The sequence below is a fragment of the Carassius carassius genome, chromosome 42, assembly GCF_963082965.1.
Source record: "Carassius carassius chromosome 42, fCarCar2.1, whole genome shotgun sequence".
Taxonomy (NCBI): Eukaryota; Metazoa; Chordata; class Actinopteri; order Cypriniformes; family Cyprinidae; genus Carassius; species Carassius carassius.
Genome location: NC_081796.1, coordinates 18,799,623 through 18,821,376, shown reverse-complemented (window position 1 = coordinate 18,821,376; position 21,754 = coordinate 18,799,623). Strand labels below are relative to the sequence as shown.

General features: G+C 35.6%; 3 protein-coding genes across 12 annotated transcripts in view; all 3 read left to right on the top strand.

Moving 5' to 3' along the window:
* LOC132124040 (ribosomal protein S6 kinase alpha-3-like) overlaps positions 1–1,397 on the top strand; it is a 32,154-nt gene extending 30,757 nt beyond the window's left edge. For all 5 annotated transcript variants that reach the window (XM_059534785.1, XM_059534787.1, XM_059534788.1 and 2 more), the window contains one exon: positions 69–1,397. In XM_059534785.1, the coding sequence (XP_059390768.1) occupies positions 69–191 (123 nt within the window). In that variant the 3' untranslated portion in view covers positions 192–1,397. The remainder of the gene's footprint in view (positions 1–68) is intronic.
* A 2,401-nt stretch (positions 1,398–3,798) lies between these two features.
* LOC132124039 (eukaryotic translation initiation factor 1A, X-chromosomal-like) lies at positions 3,799–7,019 on the top strand. The gene is made up of 7 exons (XM_059534784.1): positions 3,799–3,970; positions 4,460–4,543; positions 4,691–4,794; positions 5,107–5,157; positions 5,637–5,718; positions 5,855–5,946; positions 6,098–7,019. Exons 1-7 carry the CDS (start codon positions 3,955–3,957, stop codon positions 6,101–6,103), a joined length of 435 nt encoding a protein of 144 aa, XP_059390767.1. The 5' UTR covers positions 3,799–3,954; the 3' UTR covers positions 6,104–7,019.
* Positions 7,020–7,921: 902 nt separating this feature from the next.
* LOC132124038 (MAP7 domain-containing protein 2-like) lies at positions 7,922–21,754 on the top strand. 6 transcript variants are annotated; one of them, XM_059534780.1, is made up of 17 exons: positions 7,922–8,060; positions 9,243–9,311; positions 10,113–10,276; positions 12,888–12,990; positions 14,242–14,334; positions 16,176–16,271; positions 16,393–16,520; positions 17,204–17,325; positions 17,440–17,660; positions 17,956–18,088; positions 18,176–18,356; positions 18,876–18,980; positions 19,310–19,357; positions 19,450–19,525; positions 19,835–19,961; positions 20,084–20,337; positions 21,039–21,754. In XM_059534780.1, exons 1-16 carry the CDS (start codon positions 8,033–8,035, stop codon positions 20,328–20,330), a joined length of 1,941 nt encoding a protein of 646 aa, XP_059390763.1. In that variant the 5' UTR covers positions 7,922–8,032; the 3' UTR covers positions 20,331–20,337; positions 21,039–21,754. The 6 variants fall into 6 exon arrangements, with proteins under 6 accessions (XP_059390763.1, XP_059390760.1, XP_059390762.1 ...); XM_059534777.1 differs by having other exon boundaries at positions 19,832–19,961; XM_059534779.1 differs by having other exon boundaries at positions 19,832–19,961; positions 20,084–20,355.

Sequence of the window (21,754 nt, the reverse complement as noted above, 5' to 3'; positions counted from 1 at the left end):
CTGAAACCTCTACATTTCACAGGACAGTTAAATTCAGCAAGGTTTGTGTTAAATTTTTCTTCCTGTAGGGGGCGATGGCTGCTACATACTCTGCCTTGAATAGGAACGTTCCTCCCATGCTGGAGCCCGTGGGCTGTTCTATTCTCGCTCAGCGCAGAGGAGTGAAAAAACTGACCTCTACTGCTTTATGAGCAAACATCTTCCACCTCCAACCCCATGACCTCTAGCCTGGTTTGAGCACAGCCTGATCTCGGCTTGCTTGCTGCCCACCACGCATCATGGCCTTAGAGCCAAGCGTAGACTCTGAGGACCCCTGGTGGACAATCAAAATCTTCCTTCACTGGTTACCACAAGGGCCAATAAAAACATTTTGGCCTGTACAATTATGCCTAAACCTCTAAATGCAAAACAATGAAGAATCTGTGGACTGAGGAGCAAATTATCTGAGTGTATGGACATTAACATACATATAAACTCATTATAAAAAGCTAAGATGTTAATGTATTCAGGGAGGATTTGTGGATTTTAGAGGATGACAACAAATTCCTGCACCAAAATGTGCGCAGTTGCGAAAAGCTCCAGTTGTATGGGGATGTTGTATATGGGATACATTCCTGTCAGGTAGACACTTACTATTCAAACTGCATCCAGTTCTGGCCTGTTGTTTTACATCATTGATGGCACATTGCATATTTAAGTCCCACCAAACCATAATAACTATGGCGTATCCCAACATACCTTGTTCTCCAGTCATCTTTGAACAGCGATCTAGGGGAAACGCCTTTAGCAGATCCATAAGACAAGTCCAAAAGTTTATATGACAGCTGCTGGTGTTAGCTTAGCATTCTTTTTACGAAACAACATGAACAAGTTCCAAAGCACAAAAATGAAGTGGAGGCCTACATGTAAACGGCACAGAATGTCAAATAGAGAACTCAGGTGAAATGCAATACACAATACAAAAAATAAATAAAAAATAAGCTGGGATTGAAATGTTACGGCTGTATCGCCTCACCTAAAACCTGCTGACCTGTTTGTTTGTATGTAGGAAAGTAAAGAAATGCTCAGAGATATATGTAGTGACTTTTTAAGTGACTACTTGCAGCCTTGACATATTTTTATAAATGTGCATGGGCAAGATGCTATATTAGCTAATAGCTCTGTGGAAGTTGGCATGATGTGTTCACCCTTTAATTTTTTTTTAATTCTTCTAATTTCATACAGGGGTTTTTTTCTGAGCAAGTTTAAATATGTTGTACATTTTTCTTTTCATCTCAGTTGTATTTTCTTCCTGTCTTTGACTTGGAAGAGTGCTGGAAACGTTGCTGTCCATATAGCAAGCTGCTATCCTGTTCTTTCTTTTGTACATGTAGAAAATAAAGTTTTTTACAAAAACACTTTTATGATGAATGTAAAATTATTATTTTTTTCCCACCGTTTTCATTTTTATAGAATTCACATTAGTGTTTATAACACAATACTTGCGAACCTGGGTGAGCCAAAGGGCAAACAAAGACTTCATATTTGGTGAACTTGCATGGCTGGCAGTGTTGCGGGAAACAGTCAAATCATACATGATATTTTAATACTGTTTTTTAAGAAATGCATATTACAAAGGATTTGTTTTTGTGAATATGCACATAAAATGTTTTACAATGTCTAAATATTAATAGCAGCTGAACATTATTGGAGTTTTAGAAGAGAAAGCTCGGGAAGTCTCTTCTGCTCATGGCTGAGCATGTGTGTCTTGTAGCCTCGCAGTGAGAGGTAAATTTTGCATATGTCACAGAAGAACAGGGTCTGTCCATGTGTTTGACATAGCCACTTATTCTTAGGAAACTCTTAGCGCAGTTCTTACACAAGTTTCTCTCCTGCATGAGATGATTTGAGATGCTGAATGAGGGAACCTCTGAACTGATAGCTCTTTTCACAGATGGGGCAGATTCACGTGAGTTTGGACGAGTGATGTTTCATGTAAGCAACGAGAGCAACTTTGTAGTTGAAACGTCTGGGACATAAGTGGCATGGTCGAATCCGCATCCTCGTAAACTTTCTGGTCAGCTTTAAAAAAAGTGTGATGGGGAAGCCCTTTGTACACTGTTGGCACACGAACCTCCCTTCGGGATTCTCCTTAGTGTGTGTAGCTCGATGCCACAAAAGTATACCCATTTAATGAAACCTCTCCCCACAAGTAGAACAAATATAAAAATGTTATTTGACTTCAGATTCAGTTTTCTTTAGAGCGATTAGTCCGTCGATGTTTCATTAAGGTGTGTCTAATACGGAATCTCTGGCCACAAGTTAGACAGTTGATGAACTTTATGGCATAATTTCCTTTAACCTCGAAAATGACAGTGGAGATGCCATCCTCAGTAATGGCCAGCTCACTTTCTTTAACATATTAAACACTCTCATCCAGTGAGGAGTTCTGCTCTTGTCCAGATGTCATGCTGGTACTCGACTCATATTCGAGAGGCTCCTCTTTGACACAAGCAAGTGAAACGGCCTCAGAAATGGTGATTCTACATGTCAACTTCCATGTACTCATCTACTGCTTCCTGTCAGATAAAACATAATATAGTATAGCGTTACATATAATTGTTTATAGATGGACAGACAGACATATACACATTTAATTTATATCACATATAAAATAATTAAATGTAATATAAATTATGTACTTTATATGTAATTTATGTAACATAAATAAATGTCATATTTTGCTTATATTTCATTTACATATGCAAAATATATATTATATGTGTATGTGTGTGTAAAACATATTTTGATATATTAAATACATTTTATTTATACATAAAATACATGTAATTGTGCATTATATATATATATATATATATATATATATAATGAGCAAAGTAAATGCATATTATAAAATGTTCTTATGAAATATTGATGTTTAATTATATAATGTAATTATATTTAATTTATATATTATATATAAAACAATTAAATTTAATTATAGTATGTATGATTCAAATATGTACTTTATATTAAATAAATATTACAAAATAAATAAAATAAGCTGACTGAAATAATATAGACCTAAATATAAACATATAACATAGGGTTGTTTCATTATATATTATTACATTTCATTTATATATAAAATGAATTTCCTACCTGTATCTCCCTTTCAGTCTCAAATTATCGATTAACAGTATGTAGTGTAGGAACAGCATCCACATATAAAAGAACCTGTTAAATTTGCTTACAATCCCTTGATCATAGAGCATTCCACTTTAAGACGTTTTAAATGTAAAGTACAGGGGAAAGGTGTTCAAAACAAAGCGCAATCCTTTTTGTGAATTTTTTTTAGCAGATTATGCCTTATCTACTGCCTTGCTTTACTTTGAGTTTACTGTCTTATTTTTATTTTATTTTATTTTTTATGCATGATACAAAAAAAGCGTAATCCTGTCTCACACGTTAATTATGACAACGTCGCCACCTACCGGATAGGAGGACAAGACCTCGTCATTAGTTTTTATTACCTCGTTTACCTTGTTTTTTAACATTTAATTTATTTTTATCAAGTTCGTCTTGCTTTAAAACTGTATTTTTATTCTTGTTTACATATATATCTTTACAGAATATATCTCTAATTTTACCTTTTCTCTTTTAGTAATATTTTAGTTCTTCTGACCTTTTCAAAAATGATTTAATATATATATATAAGTTTTATTTTAATATCATCATATTGTATCAGATAATAAATTAGATTTAGCCCACTCCTCCTGAGCTGATTGCGATTGTGAATAAAGTTTTGCTCTGTTGAACGAGGCGATCTGCGCATGCGTCTTTGTCAGCGTTTCTCGCTAGCGTCGTTGATCTACTCACAACTGCACGTTTGAGAAGCAAAATATTTGACACATTGTTATAATTCCCCTACGTTTCTGAACATTATACGATAGCCGTCGACGTCGTTTAAAGAATATGCCGAAAAACAAAGGTAAGGTGGATTCTAAAGACAGTCGTGTGAGGTGTTAGCCTTGAATTTAGCATACAAGGTAACGTTAGCTGTTGCGCTTGATATTGAATGTAGCAGTTTATTGTCAGTGTTTGATTTTTAATTTTGGCAGTTGATTTCAATTTTGGTCCTGTATTTGATTAATTTAAGTTCATAATACGAAATAAAAGCTGCTTTCAGTGTCAGGGAATGAAAAGGTTAGATGACCAGTTAAATTTATTTAGATCTTTATCGGCTCTAAAATGATTACGTTACGTTTAATTAAGACAATATTTGTAAAAGGCATCATACATGCTAAAGTTGCCCGACAAATACACATGAAATTAACAATAATTTAATATGTATTTCATGTCCCAGGTATTTTGCTGAATGTGTGTACTTTTAGTCATTAGGCAACAATTTGTTATTGTCATATGGCATTTTTCCAAATATATGATTGTATCTGATCGCTTTTTATTTCTCGGGATCAAGGTAAAGGAGGAAAGAATCGGCGACGTGGTAAGAATGAGAATGAATCTGAGAAAAGGGAGCTGGTGTTTAAAGAGGATGGACAAGGTGAGTTGTAATACTCTTTTTATATATATATATATATATATATATATATATATATTAAGAGCGTTCATGATGTAGGGCACTGCCTTCACTTCAAAACATGATCTGGCTTTAGTTGTATCATCTTTTGAAAAAGCTTCTTTCTTCTAGAATATGCTCAGGTCATCAAGATGTTGGGAAATGGGAGGTTGGAGGCCATGTGTTTTGATGGAGTCAAGCGGCTTTGTCACATCCGAGGAAAGCTCCGGAAAAAGGTGCACTTTACAGAATGAATCTGTGAAGCTTCAGACTGAATGCGGATTGCATTTCCATCACTTTGTGAATGAGCTTGGCTGTGTGGACTGACAGAAATGTTTAGGCCAATCCATTTATTATTGTTTGAAACCAACTGATGCAACTAATTTTAGGCATGGATTTTATGAAATGCTGGAAAACTTCAGCATAGGACAAAATATTAAATTAATTTTGTATCATTCCTGGGCAATGTTTACACTGTTCTTTTAACAACAAATCCAAAGATGTTTGTCTTATTTGTGGCCTTTTTTAATTTTTTTTATTTAATGTAGGTGTGGATTAACTCATCAGACATCATTCTCATTGGATTAAGGGACTACCAGGTTTGTTAAATGTTTCTTAATTTAATATCATTCTACTAATGTAATAAATAATTCAGCTATAATATGATTTATAGAATAATGGACTGCTGAGTTTGTTTGTTCAATATTTTATGTAATTGTATTATAATTCAATGATAAAATATAATAAAAAACATAATTATGTATATTCCCTGGATTAAGGGATTATCAGGTTCAAATTTCTTATTTTAATGTAACTGTATATAATAATACAGTAATGTTGCTTTACTTAATACAAATAATCATATTTTGTGATTTAATATAACTAATATAAATGTGTAAAGTTTTAAATATGTCTTTTGCTAGCCTGGAAAGAAATTACAGTATTTAGCCATTTAAAAGCTTTACTATTGTAGTTTAAAAATAAGCTTCATGCTGCAGTTGAAACTTCAGATTTCTTTTATCCTAGAGCTTCTTATGGAGTTCATATCTGATATTTTAAATTCTGAATGTTTTATCAGGATAACAAGGCAGATGTCATTTTGAAGTATAATGCTGATGAGGCTCGGAGTCTGAAAGCCTATGGAGAGCTTCCAGAACACGGTGAGTTTATTTAATCTGAGAAACCTTCTAGATGGTTGTTGATGAACTGAGGGTTCTTGGCTTGCAATATGCTGAACTTTTTGCTGCACTGTAATAAATGTCATGTCATTAAATTCTTATTGTTGGTGCCTTGCAGCCAAAATCAATGAGACCGATACCTTCGGGCCTGGTGATGACGACGAGATTCAGTTCGATGATATTGGTGATGATGATGAGGATATTGATGATGTAAGTACTAAAGTACTCTTATGTTATTCTGAAGTTTAAGATTAATTCAATAACTCAATGTTTTGATTTGTTAATTGAAATGGAGACATGATGTAAGTAGTCAGAGCATCAATCAGTGATTTGGCCTGACAATAACATATTCTTTCCCCAGATCTAAGAGGAATACACTGGGAATTGAATGTTTCTCAACCTGAAGCGACAATATCCTCACATCCCCCCCCTGAAGTCACCCCTCCATCATTAAGGCTCAAGTTTTTGGTTTCACTGACTAAACACATGACTGCATTGTCACCTTCAATCAATTTTGTTATCTTTTAATGTATTTATATTGCTTTCACATCAAGTGGAATTTAGTTACAGTACAGAATCTATGGATTCGCAATAAAAAGATAACCAATTTTATTTTTGGTGTTGCAGTCTTTATCCTAATAGACATGTTCAGAAGTACTATAAAAGTGAGTGAAACTCATATGTTAAAAGCTAATACCTATAAAACGTCTGGTCTTTTGGAATGTTTCTGAAGTCACTAATGATTTACTGGTCACACAATGATGCATTGGATGATGCTTTCTGATTAGCTCTGTGTTGAATCCATCCTACTTTTGTTTTGTGTTCTTGTCTGCTATAAATGATAATTGAATACTTATTTTACAGGGCTGCTGCATTTATGAAAAAATAATAATTTTGAAGCTCTGTGTATTACTTCACAGTTGTTACTTAGAGTTACACCGTAATCGCTTGATACTGAACTACAGTAAACATCAGAAACTGAATTATTTGTAAGATGAAAATGGAAACATTTTTTACTTTCAAAAATGATAGCTCACAAAGCAAATAACCAGAATAAGGAAGTATTTTTGTATGCAAATGGGACGATTAATGCAAGATTTATGAGAGATTATTGATTGTATTCTTGCAGACTGGACCTTTTGAATGAGCACGTTGGTTGTTGGTTATAACTTGTTATTTTTAGGTGTATTGTTTTGATGAGCTTTTGATGGTTGCTTTTTGTCCTCTGCTGCTTTTGATCAGAAAACCTGTGATTTTGAAATAAAATTCAACAACATTCAGAATCCTAGAAATGTGTATTTTAAGCCTTTGAGATGTCAGTCATAGTCCTTAATATATATTTTTTTTATCAGTATACATCAGGTTTCTACATCATGTGAGAAAATATTTTTTTACTTCCAGTATTTATGTAATGTCCAAAATGATCATGTGATGTATTGTTTTTTTTGCAGATGTTTTTGAGTTATGTGGGTTAAAAAAATGCAGTTCTATTTATAGTAAGTGTATGTCTAGCCATAGGCTTGAGTGATATTAGTCAGAGGGTGTTTCGCCCCTTCACGTGTGATGCAGTGTGAAAAACAGAGGTAGTCCATAGCACATGTGTCTGCTTAGATGCTGTTAACACAGACTTGGAGTATAATAATGTGGTGTGAAAATGGCCTATATATTCCATAATGAAATATTAGGTTTGTTTAAAATTGTCCATTACTAGAAAATTCAATCACACTTCTCTAAACTGATGTCAATTATAGAAGTCTTTAAAGATGAACTGAGTTAACATATTTTGCACTCACATAATCCAGGCAGATATTTGCATATTTGAGCAGTCTTTACCTCTCGATTAGAATACAATGGCCATATTGTTAATTTGATAAGTGGCATCCCGTGTTTCCCTTTGTGATCACTGAAGTAGGCTGTGGATATATATTTCTAGGCACGTTTAATTAAACGTCTGCATGGGAAATCTCTGCCCTGTGCTCAGCTCCTGGGCTTTCCAAATATAGCGCAATGTAAACTATGATGTAATGCGTTGCTCTTGGGTGCATTGCTTACGCGCGCGTGCACGCGGCAATTGATCGTGCGTGTATAATTCATTAGAACCTCGCGCTCTTGTGGCTCTGCCTTAAGTCTTCGCAAGTAATATGTGGTCGAAGACCAAGGTGGTGTACGGATGAATCTGTGAAACCGTTTTATTTAAAATTTTCTTCAACTTAAATAGTGATTGATATTTGAATACATTGGGGGGGAATGTCATCTTGATATTGATCGTTGGAAAGCTCCCATAGATAAACTGGAAATGGCCACCATCGTGGAAAACCTGACAGGTACGTCATGTTATGTTTTATTTTCATTCTTTAAAAAGAAGCCTCACCCAGATATGACAGTATTGAGTAAAGGATAATCGTTAAAGTGAGCTTCTTGAGCTGTTGTCATGGAAACAGGCTGCTGATGACTGACCTGTCCAGGTGAAGAGTGCGTGACCCTTATCAAACGAAACGGTCGTTTTTGCAGTTTACAATATGCAAAAAAAAATACATTTGTTTAAATGTTATGTTGTTGTTGTTGATTAAAAAAATGATTTTTATCATACAGGCAAGACAGACAGGCTAGTTGTCACGCTGTTTATGCCAGTATATTCTTCTCAATTTCTGTTAAATTTCGATTAAAATCGGTAAACCTTACATTTCCTCACTGTTATTAGAAAGAAAGAAAGAAAGAAAGCAGTTCATTAAAAACGCGTTGATCTTTTATGATAACATGCCCCAGTAGCAGAACAAGTTGTCCCATTACATGAGGAAAATTGGTATCTGCCATTATGCAGCCTAATACAGGCTTTTCTCGGTTAAATTTAAATCAAAACAATTCAAGAAACAGTAAAAATATCAAACCACTGTCTTAGCAGACAAATTTATAAACTGTGTAGCATTTTAAACAGCCCAGTTCTAATTTAAGACAATTTACAAAATCACTGCCATAGAACACATTTAATTGTACTCAAAATCTTATAGTTATGGATGTGCATTTGATGTGACACCTATCTCTTGTTTCCATTACAAGCTATTTATAGTTATTTCTCAAACAGACAGATACAAATAAATGTGTTTGATACTGGGTTTTATTGATTAGATTCTTATGTTTATTGAAATATTCTAATAATGATTTAACAATGCAAACTGTCTAATATAAATGCATTTTCCTTTAAAAACTAAAGCAAAATGGGATCTAACAAACTGTCCTACAGTCTGTGCTGTGAATCATGGAAAATACACTTCACGAAAAATCATGTTTGTGTTCCCCTAGAGCATTTTGACTTAGCATATATTTGCATACTGCTACACAATTAAAGCCAGTGGTTTCCACCAGCTTGTAACTGGGCTATAAACATAGACACTGAAGGACTTGAAAATTTGGTTACATCGTTGGTTTGAGAGAAGAATGCACAGACTCCTAAAGGTGTGTTCACTGTTATGTGCTTTTCAACATTTCGTTTCCTTTCACATGCAAAGATGGAGGCTCAAAGAAGGACAGAATACGACTGGCCAGAGATAAAAGAGAGGAGAAAGATAGGAGCAAAGGTGAGCTGCAAGTATTTTATTCAGTTATAACTGTCAACAAGGAAATATGTTCCTTTCTAAATTGTCTAAAACATCTTGCAGACATACAGATAAAAAACAAGAGTAAAATATAGGTGAATGTAACGGTGATGGGTCACTATGATCGCCAGGTGGGCGTACAGCAGTGACAGGCAGACACCTATAACAGTGTCCTGTATGGAAAGATGTTACCCCAGCTGACGGTTTTACATCTTCACCTGTACAAGTAAACTCTGATCATCGGCAGCTAATGAGGCACACTGGAGTTTCGTCAACTCCCCTCTTTGTCTGATTGGCTAGAGGAGGAGCTGTCAGTCTAGAACTAGTGAACCATTGATGACGCTTAAGCCCACGCTGATTTACATGAAACTCTAACCACAACATTTGGAAAAGCAAAATCAGAACATGGAAATGAGTGAAGTGAAAACAACAAAAGCATACAAAAAATAAAAATATGTGCAGAAAATGTCTGAGAGCACCAAAAAACTGAGAAATATAACAAAGGAAAACATGATTTTGTGTGCAAGTCAGACAAAGGTGTTGAATATTATTTATAAATGTGTTTAAAAAAGTTTTGATTCATTTTTAAGAAAAAGCATTGTTAATTTTTATATATATACGCTTTTTATTTTTCCATCCGTGACCATTGTTTGCTATTGTGAAAAAAATAAATAAAAAAACATTTATATACATATTATATATATTTTTTTTTTTTTTTTTTTTTCCGTGACTGCAATACTTTTGGCAGAAAATTGATCCCATACACCCCCACCTTGTGTCTAGCTGTGCGGGAGCGAGCTCTCTTGGAGAAGGAACGGCGTGCACAGCAGCAGTATGAACGCTCTCTGGTGGAGCGAGGGAAGCGTCTGGAGGAGCAGCGGCGAAAGGAGATGCTCCGTCGTTCTGCTGTGGAGGAGAAAAGGAGGCAGCACATGGAAGAAGAAAAGGTCAGGGGTTACAGCCAAACTTTATTCTCTTAGGGTAAACACTCATAGGGCAGAAAAGTTTTTTTTTTTCTCATATAGCTTCTTAACTTCTTAAATTTTTTTTCAATTCTTTTTTTTTTGGGTTTAGTTTGTAATATTATTCTAAAATTATATAATTTGTATTATGAATAGTTTCTTTCTGTTAATTTTTTTCAAGTTTGCTTAATCTTTAAGCTGGTGTGTGTAATCTTTAGCTATTAAAATACTTCATCCCACAGTTTTTGGAGTCAAATGCATCAAATAGGGAAAAATGTAAGTAATATGCACTACCGTTGAAAGTTTGGGGTCAGGAAGATTTTTTTCTTTCCTTTTTTAAAAGAAAATAGACTAGCTTTTCATCCAGACAATGGAAGATCCAGAGAGTATTTAAAAAATCTGATTTGAAACGATTATATCTTTGCATTTTTGCTGATGCTAAAGAAATTACACACATCATCTTTAAACCCAAGCAAAATTTTTGAAGTGTAAGAAACCATTCTACTATGTTTCATATAGTAATATGAAAGCCAAAGTCAAGCAACTGACAAAGGTGGAATGCCAATTTGAGCTGAAAATATACAAAAGCACAATACGAGGCTGTCAGTAGCTATTTATATTAGCTCAAGATGTTCAGTTAGTGATGCTGACATACATGTTGTCATTTTTGCTGGTTAGATTTTATAAATGTATTAATAAGTTTTCGTAACCTGTGTATAATTAAGTATTGATTCACATTGAATTTAACCTCCTAGAGTTCCATCCTTTTGTGACATTGAGTTTTGTCTTAGCAGGAGAGCGAAGTCTTTGTTTTATATTGATTGAATACTAGACACCCCCAGTCAGATGCTGCAATGATTGGTGACTCTCTCTGGAGTGATCAAATGACCTCACTGTTCCCAATATTCATTCTTAACTGATATATACAAATCAAACGACTCTAGAAAAACATGGTCTGTCATAGAAAGGGTGTGTTTGAAGAAGCTTAAAGGAAAAATACTGTACGGTGTGATTAAGATGCCTACTTACAGTGATTTTAGACTTTGAGAGTTCTAGTCCCTATTCACTTTCATTATATTAAAAAATGAGCAACCGGAATGTTCTTTGAAAATTCATCTTTTTAAATGCACGGAAGAAATAATATCATGGGGTTTGGGATGACATGATTGTGAGTAAATGATGACGGAGTGTTCATTTTGGGTGAATTATCTCTTGTGAAAAATAACAGAAATAATACACTTAAAAAATTATAATTAAGTGAAAATTGAATGTAATTGTTTCTGGCACTTAGCTGCATAATTGAAAATGTGTTGTCTTTTATTTAAATTGCAATTAGTTGAATTAGCGTACTTAAGTACATCTTTATATGTAATTTAATAATTACTTTTAATGTCCTTGAAATATGGTTAAACTGTACTGCTGAACATTGAAAGGCATTTATGGTAAACAAAATAATACTTTAATGTCATTTCTGTTGAAACTTGTATTGAATAAAACACTACAGTTTAAAATTATAATCAAGTATTTTACACGCGCTTTTTTATTCAACACATCAAAATAAGTCTAAGATTATTGAAACTGATTCAGTGTGTACTTTGAAGTAAATCTTTTAATTTAACATTATTACTAAGTGCACTTTTTAAAAGTACCGTATGCTTCATTTTGTTGGGAAACAGTACTTTTTATTTAATTTCTTAAATATGTTATCTGCAAGAACAGTTTTTTTTTAAATAGATACTTTTAAAATTTGAAGTACAATACAAGTGCAATACAGTTAAGTGCTCTTCTTTTTCACAAGGAATTCCTTTGTAAATACAGTTTTTTTTTTCATAAACTACAGAGTGACATAACTGGAACAGCTACTGTATGTTTCTACTGTATGGTGACTGCCCATACAGTAGATACAGCATTTAAAATACAATGGTCAATGTACAAAAATATTTAATACAGTCAGTATTGACCAATCAGAATGAAGTACTCAAGAGAGCCATGCTATTTCACTGTTTAGATTTGAGGGTTTTTTTCCTGAGAAGCTATTTAATTGTGTATTTTACATGTATAAACATCTGGGCTTTGGAAAGGGTTATGAATTATGCTAAATCAATCAAAATGTTAAAATAAGAGGGATAAACATGGTTATACTGGTTAGAAGAAATGCAGAGACTGTGGTGGGGTACAGAGAAATATAGGCTTTCCTATTTTCACTGATGCAACCTGTGTTATTAAAATACTCACTCTGTGTGCGTGTACACACCATTTATGTCTGCTGAGGGGGGAGGATGTGGGTGGAGTTATGGCTTTTCTCTCCTCCGTCTGGCTGTACGCTCTCTTAGACACACAGTCACCTGGGAGGAGAGAGATACAAAGAGAGAGTCACTGAGAGTGAGGGAGAGAGAGGCAGAAACAGAAGGCAAGGCCCTAGTCATTTTGCTCGCACGCATACGAGGAGGAAGAACAGGAAGAGAGGGAGAGTCAGAGACGGATAGAAGAGGTGGTCGCCATGGAGCAGCCAGTCTCATCCCCATCCACTCATCGGCGTAGCGAAAGCTCGGTCAGAGAGTCTCTTTTCTTTCCTGTTTTTGAACGCAACGAGCAGGAGCGACTGGAGGCCCTGATGCAACGTTCCATGGGGCGGAACCTGCAGGCGGACCAGAGGCCCAAACGCTGGACCTGGGGTGGACCTCCAGGAGGCTGCGAGGGTGAGTGTGTGTGTGCTTGCGAGGGCGTGGGGGGTCCCTTGTGTGAACTTCTCTCAGGGTCGTGGGGAACGGGAATGGATGGAGAGAAAGGAAAACAGGGTGTGGGAACTGCACTGCAGCCCTTTTGTTTTGAAACCGACTGGGATATTGACTGATACAGCAGCTGTGGGATGAAAATGCAGCTGTTTTATGTTGGAGCTGCAGTGACACACAGACATTGAGCTGTTGGTGATCTCAAGGAGTCGCCTCAGTCACATAAAACCACTCTGTCTCAAGGTTAGCACTGTCAGTGATCGATTACAGACTCGTAGGCATTATAAATCATCCATGCAATAGCTGCCTGGGGAAATTTGGGCTGTTATAGCTAGAGAGCAAATACCCTAAACTGTGCTGTCACTGTGAATGCACAGGGTATATTAGACTACGCAGCCGAAGGCTTTTTGCTCAGTCACTGCCTTGTTCTGACTTTTAATAATACCTTTTTTCCCTGAACATTTCAACTACACAAGCCTACACTAAAACTGAAGTATGTTTTACAAGAAAAGGCTATTTCAGCCTTTCTACTTTCAATGTCTCATGTTTAGTTCAATGTGTTAATTGCAGTTTCTTTGATTATGGTGAAATTTACTAGTGATTTCTGAGTTAAAATTGTTTTTACACCTATTTCTTTTTCAGTGAATAACTCCTCAGTATACCTGAGGCTCAGGTAAATGAAATCAAGAAAAGATCAAGACAGATGTGAAAGCACCACCTTGAAGCTGTGGTGCATTCATAACTACATAAATTATTTACACTGTCCCAGAGCAGAGCCTAAAGCTTTATCCTGAGTCAGTCTAATAATATATCTAAACAACGTGCATGTAATGTCTGTTTTGCTTTGTGGATAAGGGCGAACGATTGAGAATGAGTTTATGGTCGCCCTTGGAAAACATTAGGCTCTCTGATAACATGATATCATCGCATCAGCTGCATGCTGTGCTCTGGGTTATTTCATCTTGCAGTGGTTCATATTACCATCCTGGTTTATTAGCTAAATTACTTTTGTATATATGTACATATACATGCAAAGAAAATTGCCCTGCTGGAAATTATGCAGCTTCCCATCAGAGGAAAAAACTGCTGACACTATATATCAGTATTTCACAGGGACACACTGTTATGACTTCTCATAAAATTCACTGTGATATTGTGAAATGCTCATTCGTGCTCATGCTACTGTACTTTCTCTGCTTTGCATCACCTACCGCACAGGTGATCCTAAGATTGCCCCGCCCTCTCCTGCTGCTTCAGCCTCCTTAGCCAATGAACTCACTGCCTACCCTCCTGCCAGCAAATCCAGGAACGGTACTGACTTCCTGCTGCTTTGTGTGTCATCCCCGTTCACTTCCCTTAAGATTCAGTCAAAGTGATTCAGATGTTGTGGTTGCATGAGATTTTGCATAGGTGTAGGTTATATGTGTCCTAAGATCTACACTAATGTTCAAAAGTTTAGGGTCAGTAAGATTTTTTAAAAGTCTTCTGATTAACAAGGCTTCATTTATTTGATCATAAATACAGTAAAATCTGTAATATTGTGAAATATGTCACATGATCCTTCAGAAGTCATTCTAAAATGCTAACCTGGTGATCAAGAGACATTTCTTATTGTTATCAGAGTTGAAAAGAGTTTAATATATTTTTGGAAACCATAATACATTTTTTTCAGAATAAAAGATGAATAAAAAGGATAAAAGAACAGGATTTAGTTAAAATAGAAATCTTTTTGTCCTTTACGATCACTTTAAATGCATCCTTGCTGACTAAAAGTATTAATTTTCTTTAAAATGAAATAAATCTTTCTGACCCCAAACTTCTGAACAGCGGTGTTTATTGGCCTTATCCATGGATGTCTTTGTTGCTCTGTGTTGTTTTCTTATTTATTTCAGTGGTGAGTTTTATTATTTATGATGCTTGCTAAGGCATCACTAATGGTGTTGTTCATCTATTAATTTCACATCATTTCTAAGTGAACTGACTTAAATTTTGTGCCTGACAGATGATAAAACAAAACAAAAACATTGAATGAGGGATGTGAATTTATCTAGGAACCAGACTCATCAGAACACCCTTGAATCAGTTAGAATCATTTAGAACACCAGAGCAACCAAACAGCACTATAGCAAATATATATTAACTTATAAATAATTTGCTTTTATATTGTTTTCTATTATATATTGTATAAATGTATATTGTACTGAAGTCAAATAAAGTTATATAAATATTATCTGAAAAATATTATTGTAATATAAAAAGACAACCAGGAACGACACATTTTCAAACAAATACACTGATATATTGTTATTCACAGAAACAAAATGGTCTCTCGATTTTTCCACAGACCCCCAAACACCAATTTTAAATGCTCTGCATTAAAAACCTCTCAGAACATCTTAGCAACTATATGGCAGCACCCTGGAAACCAAACACAATGTCAAAAATGGTTTGCAACTTTTGCAAAGTCAAGCACCACTCACATTGTCTTCACAAAATGTACAAGTCTAGTTGTAATCATCATTATATTCTTTGGAGTGTATGTTTGTCAGTAATTGTAGCCTGTATTTATGCTGCAGCTCCCTGGCAACACCCTATTATCAGGTTTTGCATGGGCAAGCACCTCCTGTTTGTATTTAGAGTTTTTTTTTACTGTGAGTGCCTTTTTCTTTATTAATGAGGAAATTAAACTGTCTGGATTTAAAACCAATCATAGGTCATAGTTTAGATGCATCAGCTATGGAGTCTGTCGTATTGTTGCTCACCTAGTAAGGGATCCAGATGCACAAGAAAGGAAGTGTAATCCGGATCTGCCTACAGCTGCATTGCACCCCCTAACTCATCTGTCAGCTCATTGTAAATGCACGCCAGCTTAGCAAACTCCCCTGCAACATCACACATGAGCTACATAAACTCAGAAATCGACTTCACATGAAAATGAGCCTGCTGCTCATGAAAGTCTTTGATCAGTGTAAATATTCATACCCAAATGGCCACTAATTATTAATCAGAAAGAAAGCCTCTGGCATTTATCTTTAAAATTACCTTGTATCTGTAAGTCTATGGGTGAATTAAAATCATTATGATAGTGTCTGATTGCCTGTGCTTTGTGTTTTCTTTCTCCCTGGAACCTTTCGTAATTCATTGCACTGCAGTTCAAGATTTTATGATTTCGCCCGAGTCCCCAGACTCTATCCTGATCAGGCATCTCTCCTCCTCCTCCACTACTTTGCCCAATGTGACAGAGAAAGGCAAGTGTTTTTGCATTAACCTTCACTATTTAATTGATTTCAATTTCTGCCCGCCCCTATTTGCTCCTTTGTCTCCCTGTCACCTCTGGCCCCTCAGTGTCTTGTCTTTGTTCCCGAATAGCCTCCTCCAGCCCTCACAGGTCTCCTTACAGGGCTTCACCCTCTAGATCCGAACGAAAGAAGGTTAGCACATCATTCTACGGACAGCTGGATGACCCCAGAGCGGCCACAACCCCAAAAAGCCCTCAGGTCTGATCTGCATAGATGTGATTAACATTTTATCAGAAAGCTCCGATATTTATATTTGGTGCAAAGCACACTGGGACACAACCCACAGAAGAGCTGGTCTCCTAGCAACTGTATTGCTCAGATATGTACATGTCCAGTTTCAGTCATGGATTTATAGCTGTAGATTTTTGAACCAGGGGGTACTAAAATGTAATATCTAATTCAAAATAACAAAAACTATAATAGTATCTTGGTGATACTAAAATAACACTGGAGCGAATTAATAAATGAGGACAGATTTAAAAAAAAATGTAATATACTATCACTTAATGCATTAGTTTTCATGAATGAACAATACTTCTTAGTTTACATAAACATAAAATGCATTTTAAAATGTAATGCTATTTCAAATGTAAATAAGCTAATGTATTATGAGCACACAGGATTCAGCCATGAACAATAAATATAAAAAAATCAACATTAACATAAATTAATAAACACTGCTAGTTGTTGTTAATAGTCAGAACAGGTTACCAAATTTTATGAAATTGATTCTTATTGTAAAGTGTTACTTAGAAAATCTGAATTTTTTATATTAAACTTTTCTGGTTTGGCTGAGAGACAATTGTTCAGGTTTTTGTAGCTTTGTGGCTTCGTTAGAACACATGAATTACATAATTCTGCTGTCTGTTTTGGGGGTTTAGACTGAGAAACCCGAAAAGAACAGCGCCCAAACCTTAGCTGAGTCATCAATGAAAAAGCTTGAGTCTCCAACAACACCCACTCAAAGTTCTTCTACCCACAAGAACCCCAGCACACCGAAGAGGTTTTGTATTGTATCAAATTATTTACTTGTTGTCATTGTTTATTTAAAGATTATTTAAAGATTTTAGAGTGAGTGTATATTTGTTTTGTTGTTGTTTTTTTCATTTGCAATTAGATCAAAGTCCTGTAAGAGCCGCATTCAGTCCCCAGCTACGGGTCAATACCCCACTTCCCCGATGAAGCACAGAGCCACAACGCCATGTTTAGAGAACAAGAGGTGGGAAGGAGAGGAGAAAGGGTCCATGGAGATTAAAGGCTACAGCACTCTAGAGAGAAAGACCTCCAGAACAGAGAAAATCACAAAATCTACAAGCAAGGAATTTGGACATAATGCAGGTGTTGTGTTAATACATAATGCATTTAGTCCCAAAAATGTATAATCTGTCTAGTTTTGTTTTTAATTTGTCAAGGCAACATTTATAATTGTAATTTTTTAAGTGTAAGTTTTCTATTTTTTTCTTTTCTTTTATTTCAGTTATACAGTTTTACTAGTTTTAGATTTATTTCAGTTAATAATAACTGCTCTTTCTTTGATCATTTAATATGACTGACTTTTTTCTGATTTAAAAGCTGTGCCAATGGGATCTCAGTCACGTGTCGTGGTCTAAGTGCCTCCTGCCTTGTGTTTCAGAGTCTCCAGTAACTCCCACTGGGAAAGCAGGTACCACTGATGCTGAGGAGGCCTCCAGGCTGCTGACGGAGAGACGTCGCCTGGCCAGAGTACAGAAGGAGCAGGAAGAAAAGCAACGGCTAGAAAAGGAAAGGTAGAGATATTGTGTGTCTCTAGGGTCTGTTTGTCACATTTATGTGTTTGCTTCCATATTATATATCATCTTCTCCATGAATCTCAGGCTCAGGGCTGAGGAGCTCCAGAGGCAGCAGGAAGAGGAGAGACAGTGGCAGGAACAGGCAGCTCGAGAGGCAGAGGAGAAAAGACAGAGACAGGAGGAGGAGCGCTGTCAAAGAGAGCTGGAGGACAGGCACCAGAGGGAACAACGTTGGAAGGAGCTCCAGGATGAGCTGGTCAGACAGGTCAGAGGGATATATGTAATATCTATTACATTAAAAATAATTATTTACTTAATTAATTGTTCTAACAGTGGGAACTGAAAGTCTAAGGCTGCTGAAAATTTTATAGATTTTTTTTTATTGATTAGAAATTAAATTTATATTATATTATATTATATTATATTATATTATATTATATTATATTATATTATATTATATTATATTATATTATATTATATTATACTAGATTAGATTTGAAAAAATAAATACAAATAAAAAATGTCTATTACATTTTCGGCAATGGTCTTAGATGTTTGAATCCCACTGTTTAAATAATAAAAAAATGAAAATCATCAAGTAATCATTACATAATTACAAAAAGGACAGTGAAATGGCACAGAAATTAAACAGACTCATCAAGACACATTTAGCATACTCATCCATCCAGACACGTGCAGCACCAATCTGTCTTCTGTAGCTGTAAATATCTGTAGGGATGAATGTGTAATAGTTGGAGATGTGATGTGTCATGATGTTTGGCAGAGGGAGGAAGCATTGCAGCGTGTTCATAGAGAGGCTGAACGGAAGAGACAGGAGCGAGAGCTTCTGAAAATTCAAGAGGAGCAGGAGAGACTTCAAAGGAAGAAGGTTCTTCTTTTCTGTCTGTTTACATATAGAATCAAGCAATACATGGACATTTATTTAGATGTATATATCACGATGTATTTAAATGTAGATATCAAGATGTATTTAAATAGAAAAAATTTTGATTTTATCCATTTATCCAGGAATTGATTGGGTATTCAAACGTGCATTTTACATACCATCTGGTTTCTGGGATCATCAAAACATACCATCAGAAAATACTTTATTTGTCACTTTGTCTGATACTAAGAAAAAAATAGACTTGTTTGGAGGACATGTTTTAATTAAAGTTTATGATGTTGATGTATGATGTTTGCATGTGATTTTGGCAGCGTATTGAAGAGATTATGAAAAGGACAAGAAAACCTGATGGAGAAAAGGTAAATAAATTCTCTGCAGGCTAATTCAATTATCAGATGATAAATATTTACTAACTGCAGCAAATAATATTGCATGTCATGTTTTTGAATAGAAAGAAGTGCAGGTGGAAGTCCCATCACCTATATCTGTTTCCCGGTCCATCTCACCATCTTCCTTGGAAACCGAAGGTACTGATATGACCCATATCACTATACAGTTCTACAGTGGGCGTGTAGTAACATTTAACCTTCCCTTTCACTGTGTAAATTCACCCAAACACACACATGCTCTTTATTATTAGTCCCTTGTTTAGTGACTCAGCATGTGGAAAATCTATTTAGTCTATACTGTAGAAAAAAAAAAACGAAAGAGCGCCATCAGGTGGTGTAACTAAGAACTGAAATTATTTTTTCTGGTTCTTCCACAAAAATAGAATGTTGATAATCCGGTAAAATTGCTTTTCTTTTGGATTAAACTACATTATTCTTGTGCAGCAGGTAACACAGTGATAATCAGTCCACCAAAGGCAACATCTGAGTCTCCAGACATATGCCTTGTGCCACTGGAGATAAAGAGCTGCGGGGCAGATGATCTCTCAGATGGGGTCCAGTCCATGGATGTCAGGTTAGCCTCCAACAAAATCATGCCACTTTATATCAGAAAAAGTAGGTCTGATTATAGCATGCTAAAAACATTGATGAAATGTTGTCAGTCCCTTTAATAAACTAAAATACTTGTCATTGCAGCCCAGTGTCCAGAGAAGAGCTCGTTCCAGAATATTCCCCCATCAGTGAGATCTCACAGAACAGCATGACTTCTGTGGCTTTGGACGATATCCACGTTCTGACAGGGCAGGTCTCGCATCCCAAAGTGTCTGCTGCTCCAGCGTTTGGTGACTGCAACAAGAATCTGATCCAGGATTGCAATAGCACTGCTATTGACTCATCACTTTTCCAGAGTCTTAGACCGACTTCAGACAAGCTCAATATCTAATGCAAAGGTGATTGCTAAGTCAAAGGTTTTTACTGAGGGGATTTGGGTTTCTAGTCTGTTACAGACAGAATTTTTTGCCTTATTCAGGCAATTGATATATGAACCCCTCCATTAAACCTTCAGAAAATAGATTAAAAATCACAGTCTGGTGTGTGTAAGTGCTGCTGAAGTGGAGATTTACGACTCGTTTTGAGAAAGCATCCTTTAAAATATGTATTGTAAATATGAAATCTACAGACACAAATAGATCAAGTGCAATAAAATAATTAAAAAATATATTTTGGATGTTTTCCTTTCACTAGTCTGAAACAACACGTCATGAAAAGCCAAATAGCCCGAAATCTCAAAACTGACCAAATGTTTTTGCCTGTAGTGTCTTGCCTTAAAGGGATAGTTCACCCAAAAATGGAAGTTCTGTTATCGTTTACTCACCTTCGTGTCATTCCAAATCTGTATGACTTTTTTATTCTTCTGTGGAACAAAAAACAAAGTGTTCGTGAAGTCAGTAGCAAAGTCTGGTGAACCTGAGCAACTGATTCATTCATGACTCAAAAGAACAAATTGCTCACTAATTGGCTATTTTCAATGTTCAAAGAAACTCATACAGGTTTGAATCAAAATAAGAGTGAGTAAGTATAAAGAGATTATTAATTTTCTGGGTATACTATCCCTTTAACCATCACATATTTGTTGTCTTTTCTGTTTTAGACACTATTTAAGCTTGGGGCTGGACTGAACTGATGGAGTTGGAGTTGAGCTGAAAGATGAGACCAGGCCTTTGTGCCTCAGCAGCTTCCTGAATATCCTCTGAACCGAAGAACAAGGACTGAATGACAAACCATGTGTTAATAATAGCAAAGAAGGGACGAACTGACAGCTAATTTCCCCACACATAAAATAAAATTTTGCCTGATCCTCATAGATATTATGTTTCACACCGTTTCAGCTTAGTATCAACAAACAAAGCAACTGTATTAGCACGGTCCTAGTGGTCTTCTTATTCTTGTTATACACCTGTAGCACTGATAAGTGATGCACCGTGACAATTGTAGCAGCTCCACTGTGTAATTTGTTTTATTTTGAGTGGCATAAATGACCAGCAAACTGAACAATTATGTGCTGAATCTGCTAATTGTGATGTATTGAATGGCTGGCATTTGCAAACTGTATATTGTGTAAATCCATGACTTCTCCCCATTGTCTCAGCAATCCGAGCTTTGTAAAAGTGGGTATGAATAGATGTAAAGTGTGATATTATTCCACCATAACGCTGTTATACTGGCATTAATGTATTATTAGTAAACAGAAGTTAGACGTTATGGTGACCTATACAGAAAAAAAAGTGTACTTCTAATGTAATTTATTGTGTAAAAGTTTAAAAAGAGAATTAAAAGTGCACAATTTCATTGTGTTAAATAGCATAA

Coding starts and splice junctions, on each gene's coding strand:
- LOC132124039 (XM_059534784.1), top strand. Junction 4,795..5,106: donor GAGGAAAGCTCCGGAAAAAG/GTGCACTTTACA, acceptor TATTTAATGTAG/GTGTGGATTAACTCATCAGA. Junction 5,158..5,636: donor TTGGATTAAGGGACTACCAG/GTTTGTTAAATG, acceptor ATGTTTTATCAG/GATAACAAGGCAGATGTCAT.
- LOC132124038 (XM_059534777.1), top strand. CDS start 8,033: ATGGCCACCATCGTGGAAAACCTGACAG. Junction 12,991..14,241: donor ACCTCCAGGAGGCTGCGAGG/GTGAGTGTGTGT, acceptor CCTACCGCACAG/GTGATCCTAAGATTGCCCCG. Junction 18,981..19,309: donor AGAGACTTCAAAGGAAGAAG/GTTCTTCTTTTC, acceptor TGATTTTGGCAG/CGTATTGAAGAGATTATGAA.